At 60.2% G+C, this 13,451-nt stretch overlaps 1 protein-coding gene across 2 annotated transcripts in view; it reads left to right on the top strand.

Annotated features, from left to right (window-relative positions):
- Window positions 1-10,493, top strand: part of LOC119845065 (rho guanine nucleotide exchange factor 19-like) — a 28,073-nt gene extending 17,580 nt beyond the window's left edge. For both annotated transcript variants that reach the window (XM_038376827.2, XM_043499990.1), the window contains exons 7-16: window positions 529-689; window positions 1,186-1,338; window positions 2,504-2,633; window positions 5,067-5,141; window positions 5,741-5,830; window positions 6,723-6,886; window positions 7,458-7,616; window positions 8,296-8,375; window positions 9,108-9,212; window positions 9,348-10,493. In XM_038376827.2, the coding sequence (XP_038232755.1) occupies window positions 529-689; window positions 1,186-1,338; window positions 2,504-2,633; window positions 5,067-5,141; window positions 5,741-5,830; window positions 6,723-6,886; window positions 7,458-7,616; window positions 8,296-8,375; window positions 9,108-9,212; window positions 9,348-9,505 (1,275 nt within the window). In that variant the 3' untranslated portion in view covers window positions 9,506-10,493. The remainder of the gene's footprint in view (window positions 1-528; window positions 690-1,185; window positions 1,339-2,503; window positions 2,634-5,066; window positions 5,142-5,740; window positions 5,831-6,722; window positions 6,887-7,457; window positions 7,617-8,295; window positions 8,376-9,107; window positions 9,213-9,347) is intronic.
- Window positions 10,494-13,451: the final 2,958 nt, after the last annotated feature.

The following is a 13,451-nucleotide window of genomic DNA, read 5'->3' as shown; positions in this document are numbered from 1 at the left end:
GCGCCCTCTCTAGGGTGGCCAACTTTCTCATTTGTGAAAACCAGACACTGAGCACCGGAATCTCCCCCGCCCCTTGCTCCGCCTCTTCCCCGAGGCCCCGCCCCTTGCTCCGCCTCTTTCCTTGGAGGCCCCATCCCTGCTCCTTGCTCTCTCCCTGCCAGCTGAGCAGGGCTCTAGGAGTGGAGGGGTGACTGGGGCAGGGTGGGGGAGGGAGAGCCGGGCTCTGGGATTCGGGGGGGTGAGTGGGGCAGAATAGGGGAGCCGCTGGTACCCCTCTCCACCAGGGCCATTCCTGAGGGCTCCGGGCTCCAGCAGCGGCTGCTCTGCCCACCCCCCAGTGGCGGAGGCCCGTCACTGCAGGTAACCGGACTTTTAGTGTCCGGTCAGCCCTGCCGACTGGACACCGCCAGGGTCCCTTTTCGAGCGGCAGCAGCGTGAGGCCGCCCTGGTGGAGGAGGAGGAGGAGGCCGCCCTGGCGCCGCCCAAGACCAACCTGTCGAGGGTTCCCCCTCGCTCTCGCCCCGGCAGGCCAAGTTTGAGCTGATCACCTCGGAGGCCTCGTACATCCACAGCCTCTCCATCGCGGTGCAGCACTTCATGAACTCGCGGGAGCTGAACGAGTGCCTGGGAGCCCAGGAGAAGCAGTGGCTCTTCTCCAAGCTGCCCGAAGTGAAGGACGTCAGCAAAAGGTCAGCTCCTCCCAGGGGACGGGGCCTTTTGACTTCCTGCAAGGTGCTGCTGGGGAGCGGGGGGCGGGGTGGAGGGTGAGACAGGAGCGAGCCGAGGGGCCATTTCAGGTGACCAGGGAACTCGGTTCAGGTTCTTCTCCCTGCAGCTCTGCCCGGCGCCCTGGTCCAGGGGGGCCCAGGTTCTGGAGATGTTGGTGCTCAGAGCACCATGGGGTTGTGGTGCAGGCTTGTGTTGCTCTCGGGTGTTGTCTTGTGGCCCTATCTCAGGGTCTAACACCTTAGTCCAGGGCTGCGGGGAGCTGAGGACCCTTCTCCAGACCGGAGGGAGACCACTCCCAACAACGCTGTGATAGAGCCGGGGCCTCGAGCGTCCCCGGGCGTGACCAGGCAGTGGCATCACATCCCCACCCAGTGCTGGGAAAGGCCGGCGGTTTCCTCGGGGCCTCGGGTTTGCCTGCCCGCTACGGCCCCGTCTCACGCCCTGGCTCCCCGGCAGGTTCCTGCTGGAGCTGGAGGAGCGGCTGGAGGAGAACATCCTGCACTTCGACATCTGCGACATCGTGCTGCGCCACTGCCCGGCCTTCCGCCGGGTCTACCTGCCCTACGTCACCAACCAGGCCTACCAGGAGCAGACCTACCAGCGCCTGCTGTGCGTGAGCCCCACGCCGCCCACAGGCCTTGCTGCTCCACAGCACCGCCCCGGGGGCCACGCAGAGAGCAGAGCTGAGCGGGGAGCTCTGGGATGGGGGGCCAGTGATCAGCTGGGGGGGAGCTCTGGGCTGGGGCGGGTGAGCAAGTGGGGGGCTCTGGAGTGGGGGGCCAGTGAGCAGGTGGGGGGAGCTCTGGGCTGGGGGTGGGGGCTGGTGAGCAGGTGCGGGGAGCTCTGGGCTGGGGCGGGCGATGAGCAGGAGGGTGGGGGAGCTCTGGACTGGGGGGGCAGTGAGCAGGTGGGGGGAGCTCTGGGCTGGGTTGGGGGCTGGTGAGCAGGTGCGGGGAGCTCTGGGCTGGGGTGGGCGATGAGCAGGAGGGTGGGGGAGCTCTGGACTGGGGGGGCAGTGAGCAGGTGGGTGGGGAGCTCTGGGCTGGGGTGGGTGATGAGCAGGAGGGTGTGGGAGCTCTAGGCTGGGGGGCCAGTGAGCAGGTTGAAGGGAGCTCTGGGCTGGGGGTGCTCGTGAGGAGGTGGGGGGGAGCTTTGGGCTGGGGGGCAGTGAGCAGGCAGGGGGGAGCTCTGGGCTGCGGGGGCCAGTGAGCAGGTGGCGGGGAGCTCAGGATGGGGGGCTGGTGAGCAGGCAGGGGGGAGCTCTGGGCTTGGGGGTCCCCTGTGTCCCCCACAGCCTCCTTTCACCCTTCCCTTATCTCTATGTGTCCAGCTCTGTCTCCTCTTAGCTCCTCAGGGATTTGGTCCATCAGGGATGCAGGACGGTTCTCACCAGCTTCCCCTTCCCACCACCTCCCTCCCTGGCCAGTTAAGAAGGCTCCTGTCCTGCCCAGCCCTGGATCCTGCTAGTTCCTGCGGGGATGTCTCCTGGAGTGGGTGTGGGTGGGCCCTTGCCCAGTGCCAGGCCCTTCCTGTGGTGACGGCTTCTGGAGAGGGCCCTCGGGTGCTTCGATGGAGAGCCCCGGGTGCGTCGCACAGGCTCATCACTTGCTTCTGGCCTGATCCAACAGCCCACTCATGTCAGTGGAAAGCCTCCGCTAACTCCGGTGGGCTTTGGGGACCCGGCTGGGTGTGCTGCCCCTGACATCCTGGGAGCCTCTGCCCCTAGCACCGCGGCTCTGGAGACTTGTTAAAATTCCTGTTCACATTGTTCCAGGCAGGACAATCCTAAATTCCCAGGGATCCTGGCAAAGCTGGAAGAGGGGCCAATGTGTCAGCGCTTACCTCTCACCTCCTTCCTCATCCTGCCCTTCCAGAGGGTCATGCGCTTGCAGATGCTGGTGGAGGTGAGCCCCGGGGTGTGTGTGTGTGTGTGTGTGTGTGTGCAGGGATGTAATTGGAGAGTATCACTCCAGCCAGAGCCGGCCTGGCATTAAAGGGAAGTGCCCTGAATTATAGGGCACCACAGTGCAATCTAAGGCCTATCTCTGCCACTGACTCACTGTTTGCCCCAGGCACATTGCTTCCCCTCCCTTCGCCTCAGTTTCCCCCCCATCCCATGCAGATACCCCACCTTTGTGAAGTGCTTGGAGAGCTGCAGCTGAGGAGGGCTCAGTGTGACTACACAGCCCGTTGTTTGGATTCTGTTTGTATTGCTATTACTTGGGCCAAACTCCTGATGGGCTCCCTGGGGGCTGCACCCGAGTGACAAGCGGAGCTAAGCCATTGTCAGAATGGCAGGATGTCCCCCGGAGATTGTTAAAACCCATGTCACATTTCTTCACCAACCAACGGTGGCACTACATTGGTCAATCTTAGGCGGTTTCACTTTGCATCTCTCATGCCGAGCCCAGTCCTGCAGTGTTAGCAACCCAACAATGCAGTGATTGCTTACAACCTGCTTGCAGGGCATTCAGGCATTTCTGCTGTCTAGCTCTCTCTGTAGACCAGAGATCAGGTTCCCTCAGACCACCAGGTAGGGGTGTTTTAAGTGCCTTACAAGGGCACCAAGTCCCATTTTAGGGATGGGGAAACTGAGGCACGGAGGGGGTGACGAGGCTTGTCCAAGGCCGGGGAATTTAGGCTGAATCTGCTTGATTCAGAGCATGGTCTCTGGCAACCGTGGTGAGTGCTCTAACCACCCAGCTTCCGGCTCTTGTGGGGTGGGTCTCTCTCTCTCTCTCTCCAAACAATTTCAGCTGTGTCCCAATAAGAAACAGAAAATTTTTTTGAAACCTCGAAAATTGTCACAGGATGGGAACACCCATGTCCCGCCCAGCTCTGTTATGAAATCTTCCCCCAGCTGTCGGCAAACTTAACACGATCGCGAGCTGTTGGTGCTGTTGGGTGACAATGGGACAGAATAGCAGAGGGAGCCACTTTCTTCCAACACTGCACAAGGAACTCTCTCTGCTTCCCTGGAAAGCTTCTGCCTAGGGCTTCCCCCGTGTTACCCCTGGGCCTTCTCCAGATATAAAGAAACAGCTCCCAGACTGTCCCACGTGCTGCTTCCCACAGGCATAGATATCCGAACCAAGGCTTGGGGCAGCAGCCGCCTCCGGGATTCACGATTAGACCTATGGCATGAGCTGAAGCTTTCAGAGGCCCGGGATGTAGGGCACTGGTGACCTCAAGTGGCAGACTGGAGTCAGTGTACGCCACCCTCTCCCTTATGCCTCACTCGATCCACACACCTGCTGGGCTATCCCTTTCTTTGGTACCAGGCGCCTAACTCTCAGTGTCTGGAAACGAACTTCCTCCACTGGCAGCTGCCATGGTACTTAGCACTGGTCCGGAGTACTCGGGGAACCAAGGGAGGCAGCATGGCCTGGTGGATAGAGCAGACCTGAGTGGTTATTCCCAGCTCTGCTACTGCCTTGTTAGGTAACCTCCGGCAAGACACAGCCCCTTTGTGCCTCAGTTTCCCAGCTGTAAAATGGGGGTGAAGATACTGATCTCCTTTGGGCTGTGCTTTGAGATTTCCTGATAACGGAGCTGTGTAAGAGCTAGCTATTATTGTTATTTAATGTGCAGGAGAGACCAAAGCCTCCATGGAAAGCTACCGATTTGCACTGAACCCTGATCAGACACTCTAGATTGCCCTGAGATTTCCCCAGCTGCTGGAGCTCCCAGTACAGGGGGGGGAGGGCCCAATATAAGCCCCCAAATGGCCAGGTACTGTGCCCGGGACCAGGACTTGTTATAAATAGCTCCTAAGGTGCTTTTAGAACAGACTGGACCCCGTTCCTCGTGGCTCTGGACGGGGGGACAATCGCCGGCACCAGAGTGAGAGCGGATTGTTACCGCCCTGGATTTAGGCAGGGTTTGCCATCAACTTTGCCCTGGTCCGTGTTAGCCAGGAGGCCAGAGCAGAGCACAAAGGGCCCTGTAAAGGTTTGCCCAAGGGGCAGGGTCACAGTGCATTGGGCTCAGCCTACACCGGCAATGTTCCCTGCCATGGAAAGCTCACAATCGCACAAGGGCCCCGTTGTGCTACCGAGCACCTGTGCTGAGATTACCAAAGTCCCCCTGGATTCACATGGTGCCAGCCGAATTCGACCTCGAACACGCTACAGGCCTGAGTCTGTAGCTCTGGAATCAGCTGGTGCCATTGACCCATTCTGCTCCTGGGGCACTTCACGTTGGGTTCATGCTACTGATCTGTGCCCCTGGTACTGGTCAGGGCTGCTGATCTCTGGTGCTGAGGTGTTGGCTTGGGACTGACACCTGGGGCATCTGACGCTTCTTAAGTCGATACGTTTTCTGTCTCCTGCTGCAGAAACATCCTGAAACGCACATTGCAGGGCTCCCGGGACGAGGACACGGCCACCAAGGCCTTCAATCAGCTCAAGAAGGTAACTGGCGAAGGCCAGGAAGGGCTTTGAGAATGGTATAAAATCTCACCACATGGGCTGCGAGGACTGGGTGGGAGAGCAGGATGGGCACTGCTTTGTCTCTGTGACTGGAGCTGTGTGTGTGTGGGGAGGGAGGGTGTACCTTGGGGCCTTTCTGAGTTGGGGGTGTGTATGTGACTGGGACAGGTGTCCTTGCAGGGAGAATTGTGGGTCCTCTCTGTTGTCTTGGCTCAGATTCTCCATGGCACTGAGTAGCAATGTGGGGTGGCACAGAGGGGCCTGTCAGGGAACCGCTTACACCTTGGCAACACTCTGGCCATTGGCATAGGTTAGAGCGGCCTTAGGGCAGCTCTAACTTCCACCAGCTGGGAAAACACTCCCCCCATCCCCAGAGGACTGTATGCCAGCCAGGACTGTCTGGAGCCCAGAGCTCTCTGGGGATGACGCCGGGGCCATTTCTGCCGGATCTGCACCATCTGGGAGCTCCCTTGTCGGGGGGAGATTCTCAGCTGGCTGACCCTGGGGGCTTTCTGGCCCCTCTGCACTGGCTGAGTGGAGATTCGGCGTGGTGGCGGCTAACAGTTCCCTTACCTCCTCAGCTCGTGAAGGAGTGCAACGCCAGCGTCCAGTCCATGAAGAGAACCGAGGAGCTCATTCATCTGAACAAGAAAATCCACTTTGAAAGTAAGGTGAGTGCAGGGATTCGTCTGGGGGAAAGGGGAGGGGGGGCAGAGTCCTCAGAAAGCCGGTTCCCCCCAGAAAGCAGCGAACCCAGGGAACACAGACCGGACCCAGGGAACACAGACCGGATCTACCAGAGAAAGCACAGCCAGGGCGTGTGCGTCTTGGGCCGGGTGCATCTTGGGCCAACTCCAGGGACTGCGGGAGCTACCAAAGGGGCGAATCAGCCAGATCCTCAGCTGGTGCCAATCTGTGTCTAGTGGAGACAGACGAACACCCCATGGGGATCTGGACCAGGCTCTGAACAGGGTGTGCCGCCACCAAAAGCGTTCTAGACACAGACACTTCTGGTTCGATACCGTGTGTGAGTTCGACAGGGTGATGCTCGATCGGCCCTGCCTAGGAACCCAGGCTCCAGTGGGTTTTAAAGTCCAGTCTCGTAGCATGCAGGTGATGGGCTCTGAGTTCACATGCTGACTGGAGGCCTCCTCCATATGGCCACATATTCTGCCATGGAGACACCAGCTCCCTGCTCAGAACTGCCCCCAGAGCTGCTACCTCTGCAGGCATCTGCACAGACCACTGGCCTGCTCCTGTGACCAGAGCCCTTCGCGCTCTGTATCTTTCACTGATCCCCCAGCCACTCTCACTCCCACCACAGCCAGAATAAAATGTAAAGGGCTCCCCATCCTTACCGAGTCCCAGGCTTCAGCTGAGCCACTGGGCTCCACCAGCCAAGCCCCTGGTGCAGCTACATCATGGGAGGTTCACACCCTGGCCAGGCCGTTGGACCATTGATGTGTCGTGGGCTAGTGGTCATTGTGTCTCCGGGATGGAGCCTTGCAACATCCTCCCGGCTCTGACGTCTCCTTCTCCTTTTTGGGCCGGGGCCCTCGGCAGATCTTCCCGCTGATCTCGCAGTCGCGCTGGCTCGTGAAGCATGGGGAGCTAGTGGAAGTGGACATGCAGCTCATCAGCACCCTCGCCGCCAAGTTCAAGCTCTCCACCAAGATGGTGTATCTCCACCTCTTCAATGACTGCCTCTTGCTCTCCAGGAGGAAGGAGTGAGTGGTGGGGTGGGGCGGGGCAAGGCGAGCTGCGCGGGATGGATGGGATAGTCCTGCGGAGCGTGGGTCTAGCTGGCCTGGCTTTCCTCGGCTGGAGTTCATGCATTGGCCCCCTCGCACTCACAGGGCTGGAGGAGCAAGGCGGTGCGCTGTCCTCGCAGCAGTGGGACGAGAACCTGGGCTAACAGGCTGTAGACAGCTCTCCTTCCGGGTCTCCACTGGATGCCCCACTCATAGGTTCTCCTATGCTGGGAGGAGAAAGCAGGCCACAGCTCGGGAGCAGGTGCTTGAGGCTCCACATTCACCCTACGGTCGGTGCTCTGAGCCCAGACAAGTTCGTGGTAGTTTCTGGCCTGCAGGGGAGAGGTCCCGGCGGAGTCCGGGGGATGCATGACCTGGACCCATCTCATGCTGGGCAGGCCACAGGGTGAAAGCCGATCCTGTCTGTGCCTTGTTTCCCGGTTCCCTCCTGCACAGGAGCAGCTTGTCCTGCTCCCCAGGCGTCAGCGCCTGCCATGCGCCGGTGCCCCTCGGTCACCGTCTCTCTCCCTTTGCCCATCTCACCCAGGACAGGGAAGTTCGCTGTCTTTGTTCACGCCAAGATGCCGGAGCTGAAAGTGACTGACCTGAGCAGGAAGCTTCACGGGGTCCCGGGACAAATCTTCCACCTCCAGCTCTTTGACAGCCAGCGGCTGAAGCACCAGGTCTTGCTGCGGGCACAGACCGAGTGAGTGCCCAGTGGGAAGGGCCATCTCCATGTGACACCCCCAAACACCCCAGCCCAACTCCTCAGGGGAGGGGGAGAGAAGGCTCCTTCTCACTGGCACCTGGCTTGGGGGAGGGTTACGACCAGCCTGGGATGGGAGCCCTTATTGCCGGCCGGCTGGTGGGGACCAGCGGAGAGCCAGCATTTCTGGGGAGCTCCTGCTGAGCGATGCCGGGGAGCTGTCTCTCACTCCGCCAGCAGGGGGGGCCTGCTTAGCCCTTGAGCAGTGCCAGTGTCCCAGCAGCGGGCACAGCTGACACAGGCACCAAGCCCGCATCCCCCAAGCCACCAGGCTGCCAGGAGGGACCCAGCTGGCCCTGGAGGCAGGCTTACCAGAGTGGGAAGCATATAGTACCCAACAGGGCAGCTCCACAGGACCCCGGCAAGGACCAGAGCTGGTCCACAGGCTGCCAAGTTTGGCCCTGCCCCCGGGGCTGGATCAGAACCATCCCGGAGTTCTGGGGCATCAGGATCTGGGACTTGGGTTTGGCCTGTGTGGAGATGGGTGACCCGCTGCCAATTGGGGCTCTCCCCAGTTCTGAGCCTGTTCAGATCAGGGGGGCAGTCTGGGTGACTCTCTGGGAGCCTCGCCTGTCCTATTGGGCAGGGCTGGGCTGACCAGCTCCGTCTGGCCCTGCAGGAGTGAGAAGCAGCGGTGGATCTCGGCAATGGTCCCCTCCAGCCCCCAGACGGACAGGGAGCATGTCACCGAGAATGCAGGTACCCCTGAGAATGCGCTTGCCCCCCTCCTGCCAGGGCTTGAACCCAGCAAGGGACCAGCCTGGCTGCAGCAGGATCTTGGGTCGCAGGGACATGACAGCTCTGCTGTGACTTCTGGATTCTGTCCCTCATCCCTGGGTACTCCCCTGCCCCAAGCACCTAGCATCCAGGTGCCCCAATCACACACAGGTAACATGGTGCCATGGAGCAGTCAGTCCTCTGTCAGGCCAGCGCCAGCCTCCCCACTTCTGGAGTCACGTGCCCCTCACTGCTCCCAGCAGAGCTCAGACAGGGCTGGACTGGCTCAGGGGGGATGTGTCCGGCCACATCATAGGGAGATTTTGTCTCCGGTGGAACCTCGAGGTCCCAGAGTGGGTAGGAGCAGCCGGACACGGGCTCTGTGCTCTTCCCCCTGTTGGCGCTCCGAAAGCAGCACTGCCGTTTCCCTCTGCCGGGGGCTGCACCTGTGGGCCGATCCTCGCTCGGCACGTGGCCCAGTCCGGCCCAGATCGGCTCTCTGAACGGCAAAAGGTGGCAGCAGAATCCCAGCCGTGGCGGCTTCTGCTCCTGCCGCAACCCCGGCCACTCCCTCTCGAAGGGGATAGTAACCGGAGCTTGACAATCCCTGCGTTTCCCTCAGCACCTTCCCACAGATCCCAAACCCCGCTTACAAGGGCCCTGTCCGGGGTCCCGGGCGGTGCGTGACCCTCTGTGTCTTGCCGCTGCTTCCAGATACCGCCCAGGTCCAGTGCATCAAAGCCTACAAGGCCCAAGAGCACGACGAGCTGACCTTGGAGAAGGCGGACATCCTGGGGGTCAAGACGAGGACCAGCGACGGTGAGGGGTCCTGGCTTCGTCTCTCTTCTTCTCCCTCAAGCTGCCCTCTCCAGCCCCAACGCCGCAGCGGCTGGCAGGCCTGGCAGTGCCACCTGCCCCCCCCCACGAGCTAATGTTTCCTTCTCTCCCGCACAGGCTGGCTCGAGGGGATCCGTCTGTCGGACGGGGAGAGGGGCTGGGTCCCTCAGGGGCACGTGGAGGAGATCACCAGCCGGGGTGCCCGGCTGCGCAACCTGCGTGAGAATGACCGCATCAAGCATGCCACGAGCAAGCTGGTGGAGGAGCAGGCATGAGTCGGCCCGGGCGCCGGCCAAGGGAGACTCTGGGAACACAGTCGGAGCCCTGCGTCGTGGGCAGGGTGATGGGCAGAACGGTGGGGTCAGGGCTGCTCCCGTTGCTAAGGGGCTGCCGAGCAAGCATCCTGGGCACACCCACCAAACTGCACCGGGCGACGGTAGCAACAGGCTGCGGCTTGGTGGACGATCTGCCATGGCCTTCGTGCTCCCCGCTGCTGGCTGAGGCTCCAGGGAGGGAACGAGGCCCCGGGAACCCTGTCCACAAACAGACCTGCTGTTCTGTGCTCTCTACACAGTTTCCTGGGAAGGACACTGGCTGCGCTAGGTGGGATCCTAGCCTGGTCCCCACGGGCACGGCCGGCCGGGAGAACCATCTGGCAACGAACTGTCTGCCCTGGCCCCTGTCAAGAAACAGGATACCGGGCGAGGGGGACCCTTGGTTTGACCCAGTGCGGCCGTTCGTGTGTTCAGGCGCCACCCACCCAAAGCATCATCTGCCTGGAGGGCAGGGACCAGCCAAGCAAGTGTCTTCCCCAGCTGGGGAAGCAGGGGAACCTTGCGGGGGGAGCAGCGCGCCACCTCCATGGCCCAGGCTTCTCGGGGTAGGGTGGGGGCAAGTTCCTGCCGCTTCCAGCCTGGGCCAGCATCACACCAGGGAGGAGAAACCCCATTAGTGATCCCTGGAGCTGCCCATTCTTCGAGGGGGGCTGCAAGGCAGGGGGTCGCCCCGAAACAGCATCGCCAAAGCCGGGCTCCAGGCCCCTCCCTTCCCTGGAGGTTGTACTGCTCTGCCAGGGCACCGCTGGTGCATTCCCGCTGCAGGGGCTGGGTTTGCACAAGCCGCGCGTCAGTAAAGGCCTTAATTCACTGCTGGGGGACGGGTGTTTCTTTCACGGGTTCCATTAGGCTGCGCCCACTGCCAGGCTATTCCGCTGCTGACCCTCGCCTGCCCCAGCTCTGCTGATGCCCCTCAATCCCGACCCGCAGCCCCCTGCTGTTCACTCCTGAGCAGCCTCCCTGCCCCAGCTCTGCTGGTGCCCCTCAATCTCAACCCGCAGCCCCCTGCTGTTCCACTCCTCAGCCACCCCACCGTCCCCCAGCTCTGCTGGTGCCCTCAGCTACGGCAATGCACCTCAGTCCAGTCCTCTTGCTACCTCAGCCCAGGGCTCCCCACTAGCTCTGCCCCTCAGTCTTTCTCCACTGCATCCACTGTTGTCCTAGCCACGGCTGGGCTGTTCCCAACTGGTGCCCTGCGCAGCTTCCAGGTCACTCGCTTCTGCCCATTGGCCCCCCACATGAGCGTGGCCTGCTTGGTTATTTAGCACATGCTTAGCCCAGGTCTGGCAATCACCCACTACTGAGGGGTGTCAGGGAAGGTGTGTTGTTGGGAGGGGCCTAACCCATAGAAGAAGAAGAAGCAGAAGAAGATTAGGCTTGGAAGAGACCTCAGGAGGTCATCTCGTCCAGCGCCCTGTTCAAAGCAGGACCAACACCAACTAAATCATCCCAGCCAGGGCTTTGTCAAGCCTGACCTTAAAAACCTCTAAGGATGGAGATTCCACCACCTCCCTAGGGAACCCCTTCCAGTGCTTCACCACCCTCCTAGTGAAATAGTGTTTCCTAATATCCAACTTAGACCTCCCCCACTGCAACTTGAGACCATTGCTCCTTGTTCTGTCACCTGCTACCACTGAGAACAGCCGAGCTCCATCTGCTTTGGAGCCCCCCTTCAGGTAGTTGAAGGCTGCTATCAAATCCCCCCTCACTCTTCTCTTCTGCAAACTAAACAAGCCCAGTTCCCTCAGCCTCTCCTCGTAAGTCATGTGCCCCAGCTCCCTGATAATTTTCATTGCCCTCCACTGGACTCTCTCTCCAATTTCTCCACATCCTTTCTGTAGAGGTGGGCGCTCAAAACTGGACGCAATACTCCAGATGTGGCCTTACCAGTGCTGAATAGAGGGGAATAATCACTTCTCTCGATCTGCTGGCAATGCTCCTACTAAATGCAGCCCAATATGCTGTTAGCCTTCTTGGCAACAAGGGCACACTGCTGGCTCATATCCAGCTTCTTGTCCACGGTAATCCCCAGGTCCTTTTCTGCAGAACTGCTGCTTAGCCAGTCGGTCCCTAGTCTGTAGCAGTGCATAGGGTTATTCTGTCCTAAGTGCAGGACTCTGCACTTGTCCTTGTTGAACCTCATCAGTTTTCTTTTGGCCCAGTCCTCCAATTTGTCTAGGTCACTCTGGACCCTATCCCTACCCTCCAGCGTATCTCTCTCTCCCCCCATCTTAGTGTCATCTGCGAATTTGCTGAGGGTGCAATCCACACCATCATCCAGATCATTAATAAAGATGTTGAACAAAACCGGCGCCAGGACCGACCCCTGGGGCACTCCGCTTGATACTGGCTGCCAATTAGACATCGAGCCATTGATCACTACCCATTGAGTCCGACAATCTAGCCAGCTTTCTATCCACCTTATAGTCCATTCATCCAATCCATACTTCTTTAACTTGCTGGCAAGAATACTGTGGGAGACCGTATCAAAAGCTTTGCTAAAGTCAAGATAAAGTCAACGACCCCCCCAGACTCTGGGCGTGGGGGGAGGGTCTGGATCCAAACCTAGACCCAGATCCAAACATTGCTACAGGCCCCCGATGAATGGCTGAACCAAACCAGCTGGACGTGACCAACCCAGACCTTTGGATCCGGCCATCTCCAGCCCAGCCCATGCCTGAGCTGAGCTGGCTGCTGCGTTGCTGGGGGGAAGTGCTGGACAGCAGCGCAGGGTCCAATCCCCGATCCCAGGGCAGGTGCCACCGGGGCTGGGTTATGGGAAGTGCACCCCAGGGCTCTCCTTGGCCCAGGATTAGCAGGAAGGAGCCAGGGTCCTGGGGGAGCGGGTGCCGTGTTACTGGCTGACAGGCTGGGCTGTCTCCCCAGGCAGTCAGTGGAGCTCCCCCGTTCCCAGCGTCTGGGCCAAGGGGTGCTGGGACTTTGCTCTGCTGGCTGGCCCGGGCCCTGCTGCAGATTGCGGAGCGTCCTCTCCCTCCTAGAGCAGCAGGACCAGGGCTGGAGGCTGGGGCTGCTGATAGCCCTGGGCAGGCCAGGGTGGTAGCGAAAGAATCAAAGACAGGCCCTCTTGTGTTCTGCAAAAGAGGAGGTTCTGGGGGCCCAGGCCAGGAACAGCCTGCTGCAAAACAGAGTGTAAGGTGGGGAGAGCATCAGACATAAACACAAGGGCCAGACTCACGTGCTGGAGTAAATTGGGGCATCTCCTTGCTGCCAGTAGGGTTACACTGGTGTAAGCAACGGGAGTCTGGCCCCAGCAAGCAACTGAACTCAGGGGCACTCCTGGCCACTGCGGCTCCCTCTCCGGCACCAGAACCAGGGGGAAGTACCTCACAGCCCAGCCCCCCACAAAGCCCAGCAACTCCCTGCCCGGGGGCCAAGCCCACCCTGGTTCCCACCTGGGTCCTGTAAGGAGAAAGGCCTGGCCGGGGCAGGGCAGTTGACAGGCCAAAGTCAAAGCAAAGAGAAGGTCCTTGCCAGCCCCGAGCCAGCCCCGCGGTGTCACCAACTCCGCAAAGCAGGACGTCACCAGACAAACCCTGAAAAGTCGCTAGATGCAGCTGTTTAAGCACTCGAAGGAGTCCAAAATGTCACCAAAAAAATTTCCAGAGAATTCAGCAGAGAATTATACACACACACACCCCTTCACCCACACAGGCGAGTTACACACACACACACAGGCGAGTTTTACACACACACACACAGGCGAGTATAGTCACAAAATCATTCACAAGTGGCTCAATAGTGTTAATAAAATCCACCATGCTGTCTTACTACGTTCTGTTGCACACCAGAAGCAACTACACCAGGACACTGTCATCAGCAGGAGGATGCCCTCTGCTCATCGGGCAGGAAACTGCAGCCCTCTGCT

This window comes from Dermochelys coriacea, chromosome 18 (assembly GCF_009764565.3).
Source record: "Dermochelys coriacea isolate rDerCor1 chromosome 18, rDerCor1.pri.v4, whole genome shotgun sequence".
Lineage (NCBI taxonomy): Eukaryota > Metazoa > Chordata > Testudines > Dermochelyidae > Dermochelys > Dermochelys coriacea.
This window is presented reverse-complemented; position numbering and strand designations above follow the sequence as displayed.